This window comes from Salpingoeca rosetta (genome assembly GCF_000188695.1).
Source record: "Salpingoeca rosetta unplaced genomic scaffold supercont1.11, whole genome shotgun sequence".
Classification (NCBI taxonomy): Eukaryota; class Choanoflagellata; order Craspedida; family Salpingoecidae; genus Salpingoeca; species Salpingoeca rosetta.
The window spans coordinates 1645696-1664779 of NW_004754923.1; the positions used below are offsets into that span (position 1 = coordinate 1645696).

General features: G+C 56.1%; 6 protein-coding genes across 6 annotated transcripts in view; 4 read left to right on the forward strand and 2 right to left on the reverse strand.

Annotated features, from left to right (window-relative positions):
* The window catches only part of PTSG_05065 (uncharacterized protein), a 2363-nt gene extending 90 nt beyond the window's left edge, over nt 1-2273 (reverse strand). The window contains exons 1-6 of the mRNA XM_004994326.1: nt 2137-2273; nt 1915-1982; nt 1567-1702; nt 947-1283; nt 605-760; nt 1-179 (exon numbers count right to left, since the gene is read on the reverse strand). The exon at nt 1-179 is cut by the window's left edge and continues 90 nt beyond it. Of these exons, the coding sequence (XP_004994383.1) occupies nt 137-179; nt 605-760; nt 947-1283; nt 1567-1702; nt 1915-1982; nt 2137-2242 (846 nt within the window). The 5' untranslated portion in view covers nt 2243-2273 and the 3' untranslated portion in view covers nt 1-136. The remainder of the gene's footprint in view (nt 180-604; nt 761-946; nt 1284-1566; nt 1703-1914; nt 1983-2136) is intronic.
* Nucleotides 2274-2312: 39 nt separating this feature from the next.
* On the forward strand, nt 2313-3980 carry PTSG_12250 (uncharacterized protein; the record flags this gene model as incomplete). Its single annotated transcript, XM_004994327.1, has 6 exons — nt 2313-2551; nt 2716-2774; nt 2968-3068; nt 3354-3431; nt 3605-3700; nt 3872-3980. The coding sequence occupies exons 1-6, from the start codon at nt 2524-2526 to the stop codon at nt 3978-3980; spliced, it is 471 nt and encodes a 156-aa protein (XP_004994384.1). The 5' UTR covers nt 2313-2523.
* A 335-nt stretch (nt 3981-4315) lies between these two features.
* On the forward strand, nt 4316-7586 carry PTSG_05066 (uncharacterized protein; the record flags this gene model as incomplete). The annotated part of the gene is made up of 11 exons (XM_004994328.1): nt 4316-4359; nt 4458-4623; nt 5007-5040; nt 5232-5320; nt 5500-5594; nt 5833-5938; nt 6087-6167; nt 6395-6460; nt 6804-6875; nt 7036-7122; nt 7274-7586. The coding sequence occupies 11 exons, from the start codon at nt 4316-4318 to the stop codon at nt 7418-7420; spliced, it is 987 nt and encodes a 328-aa protein (XP_004994385.1). The 3' UTR covers nt 7421-7586.
* A 549-nt stretch (nt 7587-8135) lies between these two features.
* On the forward strand, nt 8136-10521 carry PTSG_05067 (uncharacterized protein). Its single transcript, XM_004994329.1, has one exon. The coding sequence runs from the start codon at nt 8248-8250 to the stop codon at nt 10297-10299; it is 2052 nt and encodes a 683-aa protein (XP_004994386.1). The 5' UTR covers nt 8136-8247; the 3' UTR covers nt 10300-10521.
* A 90-nt stretch (nt 10522-10611) lies between these two features.
* PTSG_05068 (PP-loop domain-containing protein) lies at nt 10612-17599 on the forward strand. The gene is made up of 14 exons (XM_004994330.1): nt 10612-11043; nt 11351-11520; nt 11828-12023; nt 12240-12464; nt 12796-12991; nt 13200-13410; nt 13648-13751; nt 13946-14181; nt 14930-15075; nt 15247-15309; nt 15510-16032; nt 16247-16549; nt 16694-17001; nt 17281-17599. Exons 1-14 carry the CDS (start codon nt 10680-10682, stop codon nt 17413-17415), a joined length of 3180 nt encoding a protein of 1059 aa, XP_004994387.1. The 5' UTR covers nt 10612-10679; the 3' UTR covers nt 17416-17599.
* PTSG_05069 (uncharacterized protein) overlaps nt 17583-19084 on the reverse strand; it is a 2424-nt gene continuing 922 nt past the window's right edge. The window contains exons 3-5 of the mRNA XM_004994331.1: nt 18810-18886; nt 18118-18531; nt 17583-17803 (exon numbers count right to left, since the gene is read on the reverse strand). Of these exons, the coding sequence (XP_004994388.1) occupies nt 17708-17803; nt 18118-18531; nt 18810-18886 (587 nt within the window). The 3' untranslated portion in view covers nt 17583-17707. The remainder of the gene's footprint in view (nt 17804-18117; nt 18532-18809; nt 18887-19084) is intronic.

Genomic DNA, 19084 nt, shown 5'->3' on the forward strand with positions numbered 1-19084 from the left:
GGAGGACGTGGAGCACGCAAGGAAGCGAGGACAAGCAAGAGAAAGAGAAACGAAGGGCAACGAGACGAGAGGCGATGGAAGATGGGAGAGAGAAGGAGGAAGAGGAATGGGTCGAGTACAATGGATCGACAGCAACTCATCTGCGCCGCTCCATGCTTGGTCGGCACTCGGGACAGAACCTGCAGTTGGTGATGTGGGGTGCGGTTGGTGGATGGTTGGTTGTATGGGGTGTACACATGTTGTTGACGTGAAGACGAGAGGGACAGCACCACGCGCGCACAGAACAAGTTTCACCCATCGTGAGTAAACGGAACCAAACCCCCCAAGCCCAAGACAAGCACCAAGTGTGTGTGTATGTGTGTGTGTGTCATTGTGTGTGTATGTGTGTGTGTGTCATTGTGTGTGTGTGTGTGTGTGTGTGTGTGTGTGTGTGTGTGTGTGTGTGTGTGTGTGTGTGTGTGTGCATGCGTCGCTGAACATCCACGGCAAGTTAGGAAGGGAGCAAATGGGATGCGCATGGGGGCGAGGGCTGAAGTGTTTCGGGTGGAACGCAACGTGGCACAAACAACAAACAAGTGCATCAGACACAAAGGCGCGCACGCACCACTTCTTTGACGTTGGGGCCGCGGTGAGGCCGACGCACTGGTAGTGGAACCATTCCCCGGGGCAGTCATCGTTGTCGCAGGCCACCATATCGCCCGTGGTCTCCGTGCAGTTGGGCACGCAGTAGTGCTGCTCCTGCTCCTTCTCTTTCTTCCGCCTGGCACACGGCAGCGGATTTGGGAGGGGGGGGGGATGGAATGGATTGAGCAAGATGTGAGGTGGTGAATGCGAGGCAAGGTGAAGGAACGCGCAGACAAACAGACAGACAGACAGACAGATAGACACACAGACACACAGACACACACACACAGACACACACACGCATGGACACCGCAGCACGTACGATTTCCTGGAGGCCTTCTTGCTGCTGCGTTTCTTTGCCTCTGCCTGTGCTGCCGGCGTGGGCGCGCTTGTCTCCACTGCTGGCGCCGGGACGGCTGCCGTCTTGTTCGCGCCGCCACCGGACGATGACGCCGCCCCGCCACTCGCAGACGCACGTGAGCTGCTTGCTGCTGCCGTTGCCGGTGCTGCGTTGCCGGTGCTGCTGCTTGCTGTGTCCTTGGTCTTGCCCTGCTTTGACCGTCGCGATTCCTGCCGCGCCCGCCGCTTTGCTGATGTTCCGCTGGCGCCACTGCTGCTTCCCTGAGTTGTCGACGCGCGAGGCCCGTTCTCCTCCCGCGCTGCGCGCGCGCGTGTGTGTGAGAGAGTGTGCGTGTGTGTGTGGGGTGGGTGGTGTGTGTGTGTGTGTGTGTGTGTGTGTGTGTGTGTGTGTGTGTGTGTGTGAACGCGTGCACAAGCAAACACACAAGCAAACACACACACCAACACACACACACACACACCAACACACACGCACGCACGTCATGCGACAGTGTGATTGTGCAAGAACGTGTGCCCCTGTATTCATGCAGCAAGAACCACACCATCCATGCACGCATGCTCCCCTCCCCTTCTTCAACGAACGTTTTGCGTAGTTGCCTGAGAGATATTTTTGTTTCTCTTGTTGCAGCAGCTTGTTGTGTTGGTCAAGGAGTTCCTGGATGTCATCGATGATCACTTGCTTGCTTGCGTTGAGCTCCTTCAACCGTTGCACGCAACCCTGTTGTTGTGTTCAAGTGTACACATGTCACACGTACACAAACACGCGCCAGGACAGCAACACGAACAACGACAGTATGAACAACAACACCTGTGGATCAAGCACTCGCCAGCTTGTAGACGCCAGGTGCCCTCCTCGCACGGCACAAGCACAACAGACTGGCAAAGGCCACACACACACACACACGCACACAGACACACATACATACACACCTGGAATTTGGCGATGGTGGTTGGCTCACTGAGCTTCTGCTTCAAGGATTCGACCTCACGCAAGACACCTTTCGCAGCAACGATCAAACAAACAGAAGGGGTGCGTTGGTGAGAGAGCGCACGGCCAGGTTGCAGGTGCATCATCGCACCGCTCCACAAGGCAAGAGCCAAAGGTGAACCATCACCACCACTACTGCAACAACGCAGCCAACCCCCATCCACCTTGAATGTCCATGTCTTGTTGACGGATCAGCGAGAGATGCCGCTGCACATCCCCAGGAATCACCTCAAAGGTGGCCAGGTACTGGGTCAGATACGTGGCGCTCATCTCACCGGTGTGTGTGTGTGTGTGTGTGTGTGTGTGTGTGTGTGTGTGTGTGACGAAGTGAGGGGGTGGAAGAGACACAGAGACAGGCAGAGACAGACGGGGAGTGTGTGCGTGAGTGCGTGCGTATGAGAGAGAGAGACGAAGTGAGGGGGTGGAAGAGACACAGAGACAGGCAGAGACGGGGAGTGTGAGCGTCGTCGTTGGGATAACTGTGCAGCCAGTTGCGTGGAAAATTGGCTGATGTTGTTATTTTCAAACTTTCAGCAACGCAGCGAACAGATATGAGCCAAGCGCAGCGAGACAGCCAAGGTGCGTTGGTGCGGGATGGTGGTATGATGGGAAGGGCGGACAAAGACAAGCGAGAAGGAGAAGGGGCAGTGAGGGAAGAGCACGCTCTTTTTCTCAACACCCAGCTCACGGAGACCCTTGTTCACAAACGCATCCATGCACGCACGACGTGCACAACGCAACAGGCGGGCCGGCCCCGATGGACGTGGCCGAGGAGCGCATGATCATCCCCAACTGCACACTGGTGCGTGTGGGTGTGTGGGTGTGTGTGTGCATCTGTGCTCTGTGTGCATGTGCGTACGTACTTTGTATGCGTGCGTGTGTGCGTGTCTCTCTCTGTGTCTGCGCGTTTGTGTGTGTGTGCTTGTGTGCTTTGTGTGCTTGAATGGAAATGAGCGTGCCTCACAGCGACCGCCAAATGCCCTACTGGTATGCAGGCTGTTGAGGAGTTCCCAGAACAGTACATAGAGTCACAATGCTTGGCTCGTCTACTTCACATTGCGGAACACTGCCCACAAGCAAGACTCAAGGCGCTCAAGTAAAACGGAGACACTTGTGTGTCTGTGTCTCTGTGTCTGTGCGGCTGTGTGTTTGTGTTTGTGTCTGTGTGGACATGTCTTTCTTTCTTTCTCTCTCTCTCTCTCCCCATCTCACACGCTCACACCTCTCACTCACCCATTCGCTCACACACTCTGCCCACTCACGCACTCTTCTCCCCCCTCCTCCCCCCCCACACACACACACTCTCTCTCTTCGTGGCGCTGCTTCCAACGCCAAATTCATGGTTGCACCGCGCATGACTTATGTCATGTCCCATCGACAGAGTGGCAGAGAAGGTTTCGCGCCAATGCATGGACGTTGGCATGCAGCGACAGATTGTCAAACTCCTTCGTGCTGCTTGGTGCGTGCTGTGTTTGCGTTCATGCACATGTGTGTGTGTGTGTGTGTGTCTGTCGACAAGTGTGCGTGCGTTCTTTGTCCGTTGACGAGCCAGTGCAGCACTCGCACACCCATGCACCATTTTGCACGTGAAATCGCCTTCTCACCCGTTCATCCTCCACCTCCCGGCTGCAGCGTGGACCACAACGAACCATATCCCAGCGGCATGCCCAGCGAGGCGCTCATCGACGCAAAGTCCCTTCGCGTCAAGGAAAAGGCACGCATGTGCTTGTGTGTGTGTGTGTGTGTGTGTGTGTGTGTGTGTGTGTGTGTGTGTGTGTGTGTGTGTGTCGCATGCCGAGCCATCTCTCGGGGCCGCTCCCAGCTAGAGGGTAGGCGTATGGCATGGCGAGTAAATAGTGACCATACCTGACACCAAACGATCATCTTTGCTTGAGGCAGTATAGCAGCCACACCTGAGCGTACCATAGTGCACCGGCATGAAGCCCTCTATGAAACAATTGATTGCGTCCGCGAGTGCCCCAAGCATCAGAGGACACTATCGATGTGAATGGAGACGTGGCGATGCAACATGGTCAGTCTTTCTCCATAGCCACATGATTAGCGCGTAGATCTAAACATCGAGGCGCTTATTGAGATCACCTGATGAAGTCATTGACATAAGATTGTGTTTAGCACTACCTGCGCTGGTCTAATTTCGCACAATCAAAACCTTGCACTGCACCAAATCGACTACGCCGCGTGTGTGTGTGTGTGTGTGTGTGTGTGTGTGTGTGTGTGTGTGTGTGTGTGTGTGTGCGGTGACTACTTCTGCCACCGTGACCGCTGCCGCTTTTGTTGTGATTCGATGCCAGTCATGTACGCCCTGCTGAGATGCATGCCCGCATGTGTGAGTCCCGTCACCTCACATCCCCACTCCCCTTCCAAATGTGCGTGTGCGTGTATGTGTGTGTGTGTGTGTGTGTGTGTGTGTGTGTGTGTGTGTGTGTGTGTGTGTGTGTGTGTGTGTGTGTGTGTGTGTGTACAGGGAGGCGCGACGGGCGCTGCTGTATGCGCGCAACTATTTGCCGCACTCAGACTCGCTGTCGTTTGTGCTGAGTCGCCTCCTGCTTGTTCTTCTCGCTGACGGCGATTTTGATGGCATCCTCGCATACGCCCCGCGCCACCGCGAGCTCCTCAGCACACAGTTCAACGTGTGTGTGTTTGTTTGTTTGTGTTTGTTTGTTTGTGTTTGTTTGTTTGTTTGTTTGTTTGTTTGTTTGTTTGTTTGTTTGTTTGTTTGTTTGTTTGTTTGTTTGTTTGTTTGTTTGTTTGTTTGTTTGTTTGTTTGTTTGTTTGTTTGCTTGTGTGTGTGTGTGTTGTCTGTCTGTCTGTCTGTCTGTCTGTCTGTCTGTCTGTCTGTCTGTCTGTCTGTCTGTCTCCGTCTCCGTCTCTGTCTCCGTGTGGCTCTCTGTCTCTGCGCTTGTCTGCTGTCAGCTGTCCATGTGCATGCCTGGGCAGATGTGCTCTGGGGTTCATTCTGCCCCTTTGGTCCTCTCACAAACGTGCGCACGTGTCCCTACCTCCACCATGACAGGAGAGTGCGAATGTCACTATGCTGTGCTGTACAGGTGCGTCTTCGTCGCGTGCACCATCGACACACCCTCCCTCCTGCGCCACTGCCGTGATGTTCCCCCCCCGCTCACATGCTGCTCCACACCATCAGCACCTCACCCCCTTCCCCTTGTCGTTTTATATATATGTGGTTATATATGTGTGTGTGCGTGCGTGTGTGTGTGTGGTGTGTGTGTGTGCGTTTTAGGGCTGGCGTACATGCACAGGAAGCAGTACAGGGACGCTGCAAACGCCTTTTTGAAGCTCACCCTCAACGACCAGTTTGAGGAAGTCATGGTGCGCTGCACCTTCCCAAACCTTTGCCCATTGTGTGTGTGTGTGTGCGGGTGTCTGTGTGTGTGTGTCTTGTTTACTGCGCCCTTGGCTTACCTCACATCGCCACCCATATGCCCACCACCTGCTCACCGTGCACACACACACACACATATCCCGCGCTGCGCCTGCCATGTGCACAGCTGCTGAGTCCGAGCAACGTGGCGACGTACGCGACCCTGTGCTGTCTTGCGTCCATGAGCCGTGACGACATCAAGGACAACCTCATCCTCAACGCGTGCGTGTCACACATTGCGCAGCGCGCACACTTAGTCTCCCCTTGCTGCTGTTGGCTGCGCGTATTGGTACGGTGGAAGAGGCGGCGCGCCTCCGTGTCAATCCGCACACCAGCTGCTCACTCGCGTTCTGGTGTCTCTGTGCCTGCTTTGGCTGTGTGCGTGCGGCGGTGGTGATGGTGGTGGTTGGCGCTGCTCTTGCGTGTGCCGTGTGTTTGTGTGTGTGTGTGATGGGTGCAGGGAGTTTCAGTCGTTTTTGGAGGCGAGCGGGCTCGTGCGCACGCTTGCGCAGTGCTTCCACGCATCCAAGTTCAAGAAGTGCCAAGAGCTCATCACAAACTTGAAGGTGCGCTCTGCAGTGTTGATGTTTCAGATGAACCCTGAACACACCCAGCGACCCTGATACGCACATCCTCACCCCAAGACATCTGTGGGGCATTGCGTGCACATGTATGCGTGCGTGTGTCTGTGATGTGTGCGTGTACGAACTTCAGAACGACTTGTATGCGGACTTGTATCTGTTTCCGTGCGTGGATCATCTCCTCGGCCAGATCAGGATCCGCGCCTTCAACCAGGTGCTGGTGCTCTTGGTCTTGTTGTGGTTTTGTTTTTATTTGTGTGCGTGCGCTTACGCTTGACTTTGTGGTTTTTGGAGCTCTTGTCTGCTCTTTCGTGCTTGTTCTTGTTCTTGTTTTTATTTGTCTTGCTCACGGCTATCATCGTTGTTCGCCTCACACGCTCTCTCACGCATTGTGGCCTGCACGTTCTCCCCCCCCCCCCAACTCATCGTCTATTTTTGCAGTATTTCTCGCCATTCAAGAACGTGACACTGTCTGCCATGGCCGCTGCTTTCGACACCACCACGGAGGTGAGGCCACAACGCCCAATGCTATGACAACACAATCACACACACGCACGCATGTGCACACGCACAATAGCTCGCACATACACATACACACTCACACTCACTCACTCACTCACTCACTCACTCACTAACTCACTCACTCACTCACTCACTCACTCACTCACTCACTCACTCACTCACTCACTCACTCACTCACACACACACACACATACATATTCACGCACATACACACACGTGCACGCGTCTGTGTGCCGTTGGCCTTTTGTGATGATGTTGCCCACCGCTCCATTCTGTCGTCATTGCACTTGGTTCCCTTCCCCTTCCGCAATGATTTGCTTGCTTGCAGGCATTGGAAGACGAGCTTGCGCGCGTCATTGCTGACGACCAGCTGAGCGCCCGCATCGACAGCGACCGCAAGGTTCAGCCGTACTTGCACACACACACACACACACACACACACACACACACACACACACACACACACACACAAGTGCTGGCGCAATGTGCCTGATGATCACTGTTTGTTCTTTGTGTACGTCGTGTACGTCCGCATTCACCCCGCATGTGTGTGTGTGCAGGTGCTGTGTGCTGTTGAGAGAGATCCTCGCCAGCACGCTGTTGATCGTGGCATCCAAGTGATGCAGCGCTTCCAACGCACAGCGGAGGTAACCAACCGCCCGCGTTCCTTTTCGCCTCGCCACAACACTCGTGCACATGACGCACACACTGTGCCTCTTGATGCCTTGATACCCCGCACGCCTTCACCACACACACACACACACACACGCACACACACACACACGCGCGCGCGCGCAGGCGCTGCTGCTGAATGCAGCTGTGTTGCAGAACAAGCTGCATAACGCCAACCCCAGCAACAGCTCGGCCACCGCGGCAACAGCGACACACGGCGGTGCTTCAAGGGTGGCGCGGGCACGCGCGCGGGACGCATCTGATGGCTATTGACACACGCGCATGCGCGTGCAGGGCGGCGGCGGCGGTGATGATGACGTTGCGGTTTGATGCGTGGTGGTCGATATGCTGGGCGCCGACCTCACGCGTCGACACTGCCTGTGTTGTTGTTGTTGTTGTTGGTGTTCTTCAACGAGCAAGTAAATGATTGGTTGATTGGTGTGGTTGCAAGGAGGGGAGCATGTGGGCGTTGGGATTTTGACTGCTGTCAGAGCAGACAACAAAGAGAGAGAGAGAGAGAGAGAGAGAGAGAGAGAGAGAGAGAGAGAGAGAGAGAGAGAGAGAGAGAGAGAGAGAGAGAGAGAGAGAGAGAGAGAGAGAGAGAGAGAGAGAGAGAGAGAGAGAGAGAGAGAGAGAGAGAGAGAGACAAACACAGACAGACAAACACAGACAGACAGACACACACACACACACAGACAGACACACACACACACACAGACAGGCAGGCAGACAGACAGACACACACACACACTATTGATTCACTTTTCTTTCTGTCTATGAGGCGCGTGCTCTCACACACATTCACCCATACGCACCGCTGCCCTTTGTTTTGCCGCGATTGCCTTCCCCATCTTTGAGCGCCGGGAGCAGTGTAAGATTTCAGCGAGTTTTCCCCAATAAACACTCAAAACACACACACACAAACACACACACACACACACACACTGAATTCAGTGAATGCCTTGCAGCACACATTTCTGATGTTGTTGCGATGCGTTTGAAGGTGTGTGTCCATTATTTCTCCTCCAACGCTGCTCCTTGCGCCTTGCCTGCCATCCCACTGCAACACGGGGTAACAGCAGGCACCAGATGAACACAAGATGAGCGTGTCCTTGGTGGCGTGGGTGCGCGGTGTCGTGCGGCAGACGCAGGCGCGCCTCAACGGGCTGCACTGGGCGCTGTTGATGGTGTACATCCTGAACGGGCTTGTGGAGGCCTTCCCACTGACCGCGTTTGAGTCGTGGCTGCAGAACGACATCCACGTGTCGCCCAGCGCACAGTCCACCTTCTACGCCACCATCTTCATTCCGTGGTCGCTCAAGCCGCTGTATGCGTGGATCTCGGAGTCGTTCCCCATCCACGGGCGCCGGCGAAAGCCGTACATGGTCATCAGCGGCATCATCAGCGCGTGCACGTACCTGATGGTCGCCTTTGTCGTGCGTTCGCAAACCGGTGCGCTTGCCGTCACGCTCGCCCGCACCGCCGCCAACGCCTGCACGGAGATCATCGCAGACTTGACCATGCTGGACTACGCGGGTCGAAACGGCGCCAACGTCGGCCACATCCAGAGCGCAGTTGCTGGCGTGCGAGCCGTCTCCTCCATCCTCGCGCTCCTCATTGGCATGCCGCTCTACCCGTGCACCCGCCACGGCGCCGCCACCGCCAGCACCAGAAACGTGCTGGCAGCGACTGCCGCGTTCCCGCTCGCCATAGTGCTGTGCGCCCTGTTTCTGCCAGAGCCGTCCCCAAAGCGAGACCGGCGACCCTCGTCGCCGCACACGCCGCGCCGCACATCACCAGCACCTGCGCTGCCAGCACCCCTGGGCTCCCTCAACTCTGGGGAGGGCAAGCTGTGGTCGCCCCAGCCGGCCGTTGCAAGCATTGGGCTGCAGGAAGAGGGGGAGGAAGAGAGGGAGGAGGAGGAGATCGACGGTGGGCAGGATGATCGAGTGCCGCTGTTGCATCGCCATCATCAGCGACAGCTCCACGACCATCAGCTCCATCACGCTGGGCACACGACATCAACCCCGTCCACACCAACCGCGCCTACTGCCACGCATGCTCACACCCCGGCTGCCACTGACCACGGCGGCGGCGGCCGGCGGTTCCCCATCTTCCAGCTGGCCATCCCGGGCGTGCTGCTCCTCCTCACGTGGAGCGCCCTGAAAGACATCATGTCCCATCGTCGCTGGCTCGACATGCTTGCCGGGGTGCTTGCCGTGGATGTTGTCATTGCCGCCGCCATTGTGTATGCCGCCATCACCCGCCCATCTGTGCGGCTCCTCAGCGGCATCAGCGGCGTGTGGCCCGCGCTCGTCCTGTTTGCCGTGTACGCAACACCAACCTCCTCCACCCAGATCACCTCCTGGTACTATGCGCAGTGGGCCGACCACCCCTGCTATCCACAGGCCATCAACATTGTTGCCTCGGGCAGCCGCCTTGTTGGCAGCGCCCTGTACTTCAAGCTGTTTGGCACCACGCGCGGCCGGCCGCTGCTGGTTACGCTGGTGGGCTCGCTCGTCGCCGCGGCCCTTGCCCAGCTCCTGTTTGTGCCCCTCGTGCAGGGCTCCATCCCTGCACGCACGGCCCCGGAGCTCGCGTACGCGTGCGCGTGCACCCTCATCACGGGCACGGCCAGCCAGGTGGCCATGCTTGCGTTCCTGACTGTTGCCACGCGCGCATGTCCGCACCCGACGCGCGCCGACGGCGGGCTCATCTACGCACTCGTGCTCTCGTTCCTGGACTTTGGCGACTCTGTGAGTGGGTGGATCACGGCGCCCATCGCGCACGCGCTGAACATCACGCTCACAGACTACAGCCGGCTGCCCACGCTCATCTACATTGACAGCGGGACCTCTGTTGGGGTTGCGCCCGTGACGTTAGTGCTGGCGCTGAGCCCAGCCATCTATGCTGCTGCAACAACGCGAGGACAGGACGAGCGGGAGGGAGGGGAGCCGAGGGACGAGAGGGCGTTGCATGCGGGGATTGTTGCCCCTGGTAGCGATGGTGATGGTGGCAGCGACAGTGACAGTGGTAGTGGTGGTGGTGGTAGGTCGTGGGATGAAAGAGCCTTGATTGTGGATTGGGGACTTGGAGACGTGAGAAGAGATGACGAAGAAGCAGCAGAGGCAACAGCGAGAGGCAGGAGATAACGAATCTCATTTGTGGACGTGTGTGTGCGTGTGCGTGTGTGTGCGTTGACATAAGCAATCCCCTCTTGCCTACCCCCTTCTTCCATCTTGCCTGAAGATTCTTCGAGTGCTGTGTTGTCGTTCATCATCGGCACACACTCAGCATCGTTACATTGTTACAACAACAACAACAACAACAACACAAAGTAAGTAGCATGGAACACAAAGTAAGTAGCATGGAACACAAAGTAAGCAGCATGGAAGAGCACAGACGGAAGAAGTGGAAGCTCACGGATGGAAGCAGTGGAAACTCACATCATCGAAGAGCATCACAATAAATCCAACAACCAACCACGTGCAAACAAGAAGGAAGGACCACGAACAACAGCACACAGCACGTGATGAGCGGTGAAGCGAGGTTTGCGTCGCGGGCATGGGGCTCGGACGTGGCTGACCCAGGCAAAGAGGAGCTGGGGCACGCGTCCACCGCCTCTGACTTTGACGCTTTTGCTGAGTTTGTGCGCAATGACATGGTCGGCTCCGACTACCGCATCACCACGCCATATGGGGAGAGGAAACTCGTGTATGCGGACAGCACTGCTTCTGGCCGCAGCCTTCGCAGCATTGAGGACACGATCATGTCCCACGTTATGCCCCTCTACGGCAACACACACTCGGGCGCCTCGGCGTGTGGGCGCCAGACCACCCAGTTTGTTGAGGAGGCCAGGCAGCTCATCAAGAATTGCACCAACGCAACAGACGCAGGTGTGTGCATGTGTGCGCGTGCATGTGTGTGTGTCTGTGTGTGCGTCTGTGTGTGTAGCTGTATCTGTGTGCATCTACGTGTGCATGTATGTGCATGTGTGTGTGTGCATGTATGTGCATGTGTGTCTGTGTTAGTTGCACGTGTGTGTGTGTGTGTGTGTGTGTGTGTGTGTGTGTGTGTGTGTGTGTGTGTGTGTGTGTGTGCGTGTTGCACATCGTTTGCGTGTGCCAATGCAGATGCTGGCCATCAGCGTTCTTTGACGGCCCATCTTATCTTGCACTCGCACCTCTGCTGCTGCACGCTCAGATGTTCTCATCTTCGCTGGGACGGGGTGTACTGGCGCCGTTCACAAGCTGGCCTCCATTCTCGCCAAGACCATGGCTGAGCAACACAGCAGCAAGGATGGAGAGGCCCCAGCGTTCAAGTGCTCGTTCCCCGGCTGCTCTCGAGTATTCCGGGACCAGCAGTCCGTCCTGGTGCGCTGGTTGCTTGTGTCAGTGTGTGTGTGTGTGTGTGCATGTGTGTGCATGTGTGTGCGTGTGCGTGTGTGTGTGTGCATGTGTGTGCATGTGTGTGTGTGCGTGTGTGTGTGTGTGTGTGTGTGTGTGTGTGTGTGTGTGTGTGTGTGTGTGTGTGTGTGTGTGTGTGTGTGTGTATTCGCCCATGTCAGACTGCGCATAGTCTGGTCAACCTCCATCAACACGCCACCTTCATGCTTCAAGTTCATCGAGTTTCCCTCCCCCTCCGGCCGTGTGTTGTTCTCATGACCATACGCTCTTGCAGCTGCACAGCAGAACACATACGGATGGCGAAGCAAGTGGGTTTGCAGCAGAGACCGTCACGCCAGCGTCCGAGTCAACCGAGAGGCAAGAACAACGACCCCATAGTGTGGACGCCGGTGATGACGTGCATGGCGTCGTGTTTGTTGGTCCGATGGAGCACCACTCAAACATCCTGCCCTGGACTGAGCTGCCACATGGTGCGTCATGTGTTGTGTGTGTAGGGGGGGGGTGTCATGCGACGTGTAATGTACCACCTGCTGATGACATGCACATTGTGTTTGCTGATGTACATACCCTCACAGAACACACACGCGCACACACGCGCGCGCACACGCAATATCACATTCACACACACACACACATTCACACACATACATTCCCACCCACACAACCACCATCACCACCATCACCAGTGCGCGTGGTGCGCATCCGGGCGGGTGCTGATGGCCGGACGGACCAGGACGACCTCAGGTCCGCAATTGCCCGATTCGCGCACGTGCGCATGAAGGTGGGCTCCTTCTCTGCGGCGTCAAACGTGACTGGGATCATGGAGGATGTGGACGGCATCACTGTATTGCTGCACCAGCACGGCTGTCTTGCGTGCTGGGACTACGCTGCTGCTGGGCCCCACGTCCAAGGTGTGCGCAATACGTGTGAGGCCGCGTGTGTGATGCAGAAGGGAGCGAGAGTGGGAGGGAGACATCATCAGAACTGTACAGATGGACTTGATGATACATGCTGCCCATTCTGTGTGCATGCATGGATGCGTGCATGTGCATGGATGCGTTCATGTGCATGTATGTATGCATGTGCATGTATGCGTGCATGTGCATGTCTGCGTGTGTATGTGTGTGCGTTGTTCCAAACAGGTTGCCTCTCGATCAGTCGTCGCACTGACGCCTGCCATCCCTCATTGTGCCCTCTCCCGCCCCCTGTTTGTTTTCACCCTTCCTTCTTTCATGTGTCCAGTGGACATGAACCCGAAAGTGCCTGGCCTTGCGCCGCACCTCATTGCCAAAGACGCGGTGTTCCTGTCGCCGCACAAGTTCCCCGGTGGCCCCTCAACCCCCGGCATCCTCATTGCCAAGCGCGACCTCATCGCCGCCTCCGCCCCGGCCGTTCCTGGCGGCGGCACCGTCTTCTACGTCTCCCGCACCAAACACAGGTTGGTGCGTGTGTAATGTGATGTGATGTGTGATGTGTGTTGTGTGTTGCGCTGCGTGTGTCTCTGGTGTGCGTTTGTTTGCTGGCATGTTTGTTTGTTTGTTTGTTTGTTTGTTTGTTTGTTCATTGCTCGTGATGCTTCCCCACTCCCGCCCGCAACCCCCCCCCCACCATCAATCATCAACCCCGCCACCGCCACCATCATGTAGGTACCTCGAGTCGCCCGAGGAGCGGGAGGAGGGCGGGACCCCGAATATCATCGGTGCCGTCAGGGCAGGGCTCGTCTTCCAATACCAGGCCGCTGCTGCCACACCGCGCATTCGGGAGCGGGAGCAGGCCATTGCTCAGCGCGTGCAGTCTGCACTTGGATCCCATCCCCGCATCCACGTCCTCGGCCATCCACACGCACAACGCCTGCCCGTGAGTTGTCTGTTTTTGCACATGTATGTTGTTGTTGTGTGTGCGTGTGTGTGTGTGTGCGTGCGTGCGTACTTGTCTGTCTCGCACTCACTCCCTCACTCTCTCACTCACTTTCTCGCTCACTTTCTCACTCACTCACACACACACACACACACCCTTCCTTCTGTCTTATTGAAATACCGTGCGCTCACTTCGCTGACCACGCCATCATCCGTGCGTGTGGTGTTGCAACTCCAGGTGTTTTCGTTCATGATCCGCTATCCGCAGTCCCCCAAATTCCTGCATTGGTCTTTCGTCACAGTCCTCCTCAACGACTTGTTCGGCATTCAGTGCCGGGGCGGGTGCGTTCGCATTGGTGTCTGTGCGTGCGCTGCTGACCATGTTCGTTCGTACATGCCCTGTGTTTGCACGCCTTCTCCTGCATGTCTCTGTGTCCGCACACAAACACACACTCTCTCTGTCACACATGTTCCTTGCGGGTCTGACTTATCCCACCACTGCCACTGGCACCACCCTGCTGCCGCTGCCACCGCAGGTGCCTGTGCGCGGGTCCATATGGCCACGACCTGCTTCACATCAGCGAGAACGATGCCGAGGCGATTGAGTCGGCCCTCATCGCCAAACGCGAGATCCTTCGCCCGGGGTTTGTCCGCGTCTCCGTCCCGTATTACTGGACCGATGCGCAGACGGATGGGCTCATATCTGCCATCCGCTTCGTTGCGGACCACGGCCACCTCTTCCTGCAGGACTACACATTCTACGTCGACTCGGGTGCGCCTTCAACACCGCAGTGCATGTGGCTGCACGCTTTGTTGTTGTTGTTGTTGTTGTATTAAGTTGTTGTTGTTGTTGTTTAAGTTGTTGTTGTTTAAGTTGTTGTTGTTTAAGTTGTTGTTTAAGTTGTTGTTGTTGTTGTTGTTTAAGTTGTTGTTGTTGTTGTTGTTTAAGTTGTTGTTGTTGTTGTTGTTGTTTAAGTTATTGTTTAGTTGTTGTTGTTGTTGTTGTTGTTGTTTAAGTTGTTGTTGTTGTTGTTGTTGTTTAAGTTGTTGTTGTTGTTTAAGTTGTTGTTTAAGTTGTTGTTGCTGTTGTTGTTGTTTAAGTTGTTGTTGTTTAAGTTGTTGTTGTTGTTGCTGTTGTTGTTGTTTAAGTTTTGTTGTTGTTGTTGTTTAAGTTGTTGTTGTTGTTGTTGTTGTTGTTGTTGTTGTTGTTGTTGTTGTTGTTGTTGTTGTTTAAGTTGTTGTTTAAGTTGTTGTTGTTGTTGTTGTTGTTGTTGTTGTTGTTGTTGTTGTTGTTGTTGTTTAAGTTGTTGTTGTTGTTGTTTAAGTTGTTGTTGTTGTTGTTGTTGTTGTTGTTGTTGTTGGCATGGACAAGTGTGCTGTTCTGTGACACATCTACACGAATGTCAATTGGTTTCCGTTCCGTGTCATTGCTGCGAGCAAGCTACTGTGCTCCTGTTCCATTTCTCCTACCAGCCCTCATTGCTCATCTGTGCCTGCATACATACCGCGTGCGTGTGTAGGCGAGTATCGCCACAAGTCGCTGCGCAAGACGTCGCCGCACCGGCTCTGGCTGCACGACCTCTCCTTCACCACGGGCAGCAAGGTCGAGGTGGGCTCCCTCAAGCGGAACACAGACAGGATGGCACAGCGGTTGCCCCACACCAAGGTGTGTGCGTGTGCCTCGAGGGGGGCAATGAGTTGTCGAGTCTGATCGTGGTCGTTGCTGTAGCTGCAGTTGTGGGCGCGGCTGTGGCTGTGGTCGTGGCTGTGGCTGTGCCTGCGTTTGGAGCTGGTCAATATTCATGCGTGTCCTCATCACCATTCTCTGCCTGCGCAGTCGCTGCAAGAGCTCGTCGATGATGCGGCGCAACTCTGCAAAGGAAGGAAGCAGCCCATCACGGTGAGCACGACCGAGAATCGAGGTGGCTCTTGCATGTGGTACATACTTGAACATCGTGTCGGCTTGTCACTGACGTTCATGTGCCGGCAAGCGCACGGACGCGCAAGAATTCGCTCACACATTCACACACGGTCACACACATTCACACACGGTCACACACATGCACGCACATGCATGCACATGCACGCACATTCACACAGCCGGATCTTGACCCAGACATGGTGGTTGGCCTGGGACCCGAGCAGTCACACCTCCGCTGGTTTGCCTGCGAAGGAGAGGAGCAGAGCGCTGTAAACAGCAGTGGCGATGAGGATGATGGAGATGATGGAGATGATGGAACGATTCATCTCTTGGGGAAGAGAGTCGGGGATACAGCAGCAGACGTGTGCCCGCTGGTCTCCTTCGCGCGCAACGCAGCAGCATCAGCAGGGGAGGAGTCGACGGCCCGTGATGATGGCGCTGATGGTGCTGGCGATCGTGTCCACACTGACAACGGCACTGCGTCGAAGGAGGCAGCGGAAGACCACAGGAACCCAAGCAGTGCGCCACCAGCACCTACACCACCAGCAGATGGCAAGAAGGCCAAAGGCACGGATATGACATTGACCCACGATGACGGCCACGAGAGATCGGAGGATGAACCAAAGACGAAGCGCAGCAAACTCGCCCGCCCCGACCCAAAACTCTGGCCAAAAGTCCCAAAGAGCCTCCTCAGGCCCATTGGTACGTGAAGCGATGTGCTGCGCTCTGTGTGTGTGTGTGTGTGTGTGTGTGTGTGTGTGTGTGTGTGTGTGTGTGTGTGTGTGTGTGTGTGTGTGCGTGCGTGCGTGTGTGCCGTGTGCCGTGTGCTTGCGTATCAGTGTGCTTTTGTTAGACCCAGCTTGTTCCCACTCTCCCACTCTCCCCTCGTCTCTCCTCCCTGCTTCATCTTCGTCAGGCGAGGCCATCCGCCAGTTCTCGATGATCACCGACGGCGATCGCGTCCTGATCGGACTCTCTGGAGGGAAAGACTCCCTGACGCTGCTCCATTGCCTGCATGCACTCCAGCGCCGCGCCCCCATCTCCTTCAAGCTCGCCGCCGTCACCATGAACCCAAACTTCCCTGGCTTTGACCCGGCCCCGCTCAAGGCGTACCTGGCGAAGCTTGGCGTCGAGTACTTCTTTGAGACGCAGGACCTGCTGCAGCTCGCCAAGGACACCAAGCCGTCCTCCATCTGCTCCTGGTGCTCCCGTATGAAACGTGAGTCACGCCCGCTGTGTGTGTGTGTGTGTGTCTAGGACCGCGGTCGTTTGAACCCATAGCTGCGTCCTGCTTCCTCGCTCCGCTTCGTCAAAGTTGTCTTGCTCGTTACTAAATGACGTGGTCTCGTGTTGTTGAACACAGGCGGGATTCTGTACACTGTGGCGCGACGCGAGGGGTACAACGTGCTTGCACTTGGGCAGCACCTTGACGACCTTGCAGAGAGTTTCATCATGACTGCGTTTCACAACGGCAAGCTACGCACAATGAACGCGCACTACTTGAACGACAAGGGGGATTTGCGGATCATTCGTCCGCTTGCATTTGTGCGCGAGCGCCAAACGCGCGCATTTGCTGTTGCCAATGGCCTGCCGGTGATTCAGGAGAACTGCCCAGCGTGCTTTGAGGAACCACAGGAACGATACCGCATCAAGACCATGCTCGCACAACAGGTGTTGTGTATATCTGTGTATCTGTGTGTGTGTGTCTGTGTGTGTGTGTCTGTTTATGTGAGAGTGTATATGTGTGTGTGTGAGGGTATATGTGTATCTGTATGTGCGTGCGCACGTTCATATGTGTTTATGTGTGTTTGTGCTCTAGTTATGGTGCACCGTTTGTGTTGTTGTTCTGCCGTGTGCTTCCAAGTGGTTTCCCCTGGTACACCTCAAGCCCCAACCTCACCCAAACACAAACACCCCCCCCCCCCTCCTTTCTCGACTCACCACCACCAGGAACACCTGTTCCCGAACCTGCTCTCCAACATGCGCAAAGCGCTGCTGCCGCTGATGCGTGAAGGGTACGACGCTGCCATGACGGCGGTTGCATCCGGGGCCAGCACAGGTGGTGATGGCGCATCAACGGAGTGAATGAGATCAAGCAAGTGGTTGTGTGTGTGTGTGTGTGCGTGTGTGTGTGTGTGTGTGCGCGCGCGCGCGCGTGTGTGTGTGTGTGTGTATTTGTTTGGTTGTTGCTGCTGCTGTACACAAAAGTGGGGCGCGTGTTGCGCTGTGTAAGGAGGTACCGTCAACATCAGTCAAAGGTTGGAATCCGTTTATCAAGTGCCACTCCGTTCCATGCAACACAAGGGATCGATTGTTAGGGGCGAGTGGTGAGTGTAAAATTGGGGGGGGGGGGCATTGCGCGCGTGCGCGTGTGTGTTCACGAGAGGGCGATGAGGCGGTTGGAGTTCTCGACGAGTTCTTCGATGGCAACACGGCCGCGCTGCTTCAAAAACTTGGCCACCCCCTCCAGCTCCTGCCAATGCGGTGTTGGGGCAATGTGCGGTGTGAACATTGTGCTGTTGGGCGGCGGGGAGGAGGACACGGGTGCAGGGGTGTGCAGGATCCCGAGATTGCATGTGCGCACGAGGGCGCACGAAAACGCACACAAACTCGCTCACTGACGAACTAACTAACAAACAAACAAAGAAACAAACGAGCGAGGGAACGAACGAGCGAGCGAACGAACGAACGAACGAACGAACGAACGAACGAACAGACACACACACACACACAGACGCACACACACACACACACACAGACAGACGCACACACACACACACGACGCACCTCCTTTGAGACGTAGATGTACTTTCCCCTGTCGTCTGTGACGCCCGTGAGCCAGCCCATGCTCTCAAGCGCATTGACGCGGTTGATTGCCTCCTGTGTGCGCAGGTCAAAGTGCGTGGCCAGGTCCTCCAGCGACACGACCTTCTTCTCCTTGATGAAGTTGACAAAGTCCGTGAGCAGACTCTGTGACTCGTCCTGGATCTCCGTTGCCTGCGATCCCTCTGTCTCCATCACAAACATGCCCTTGATGGCCTCGTATTCCTCTTGCTCCTTCCTCTTCTGCTCCTCCAGTTGCTGTTGTTCTTCGGCCTTTCTCTCCTCCTCCTCCCTCGTCTCGGCCTCCCTCATATCCGCTGCCGCCTTTTCCTCTTCCTCTCGTCGTCGCCGCTCCTCCTCTTGCCGCCGCCGCGCAGCCTGGACGCGTGCGTGCATGTGTACGTGTGTGCATGTGTACGTGTGTGCGTGTGCGTGTGTGCGTGTGCGTGTGGATGCGCGTGTGCATGTGTACGTGTGTGTGTGTGTGTTTGTGTGTGCGTTTGCGTGTGTGTATGTGTGTGTGTGTGCGCGCGGGTGTGATACATGGGCGGTGAGACATGGGCACGATGTATGCCGTGTGCTGCATGTGCAGAGGGCGCGTGTTGCTGCAGGTGACCACGCTTGGCAGCACGCATCGCGTGGATGAATGGCTTCACCTCTGTCGCGAGGCGGCGCTGGCGCTTTTCCTGCATCTTCTTCCACTTCTTCAAGCCAATGTGTGGGGGCCGTTGGCCTGCAATACCAGTACATGCAGGCACAGCATGGCGTTGAGAGGATGCACACAGACAAGCGCAGAGCAGGAAGGAGAGAGAGAGACAGAGAGAGGGGGGGAGAGAGGGAGACACAGACACAGACAGAGAGAGGCAGGGAGGGAGACGGAGAGAGACAGAAACAGAAAGCCCCGAGTGTTTCGACCGCAAGGCACACACAC

Coding starts and splice junctions, on each gene's coding strand:
- PTSG_05067 (XM_004994329.1), top strand. CDS start 8,248: ATGAGCGTGTCCTTGGTGGCGTGGGTGCGCGGTGTCGTGCGGCAGACG.
- PTSG_05068 (XM_004994330.1), top strand. CDS start 10,680: ATGAGCGGTGAAGCGAGGTTTGCGTCGCGGGCATGGGGCTCGGACGTG. Junction 11,521..11,827: donor GGGACCAGCAGTCCGTCCTG/GTGCGCTGGTTG, acceptor ACGCTCTTGCAG/CTGCACAGCAGAACACATAC. Junction 12,024..12,239: donor CTGGACTGAGCTGCCACATG/GTGCGTCATGTG, acceptor CACCATCACCAG/TGCGCGTGGTGCGCATCCGG.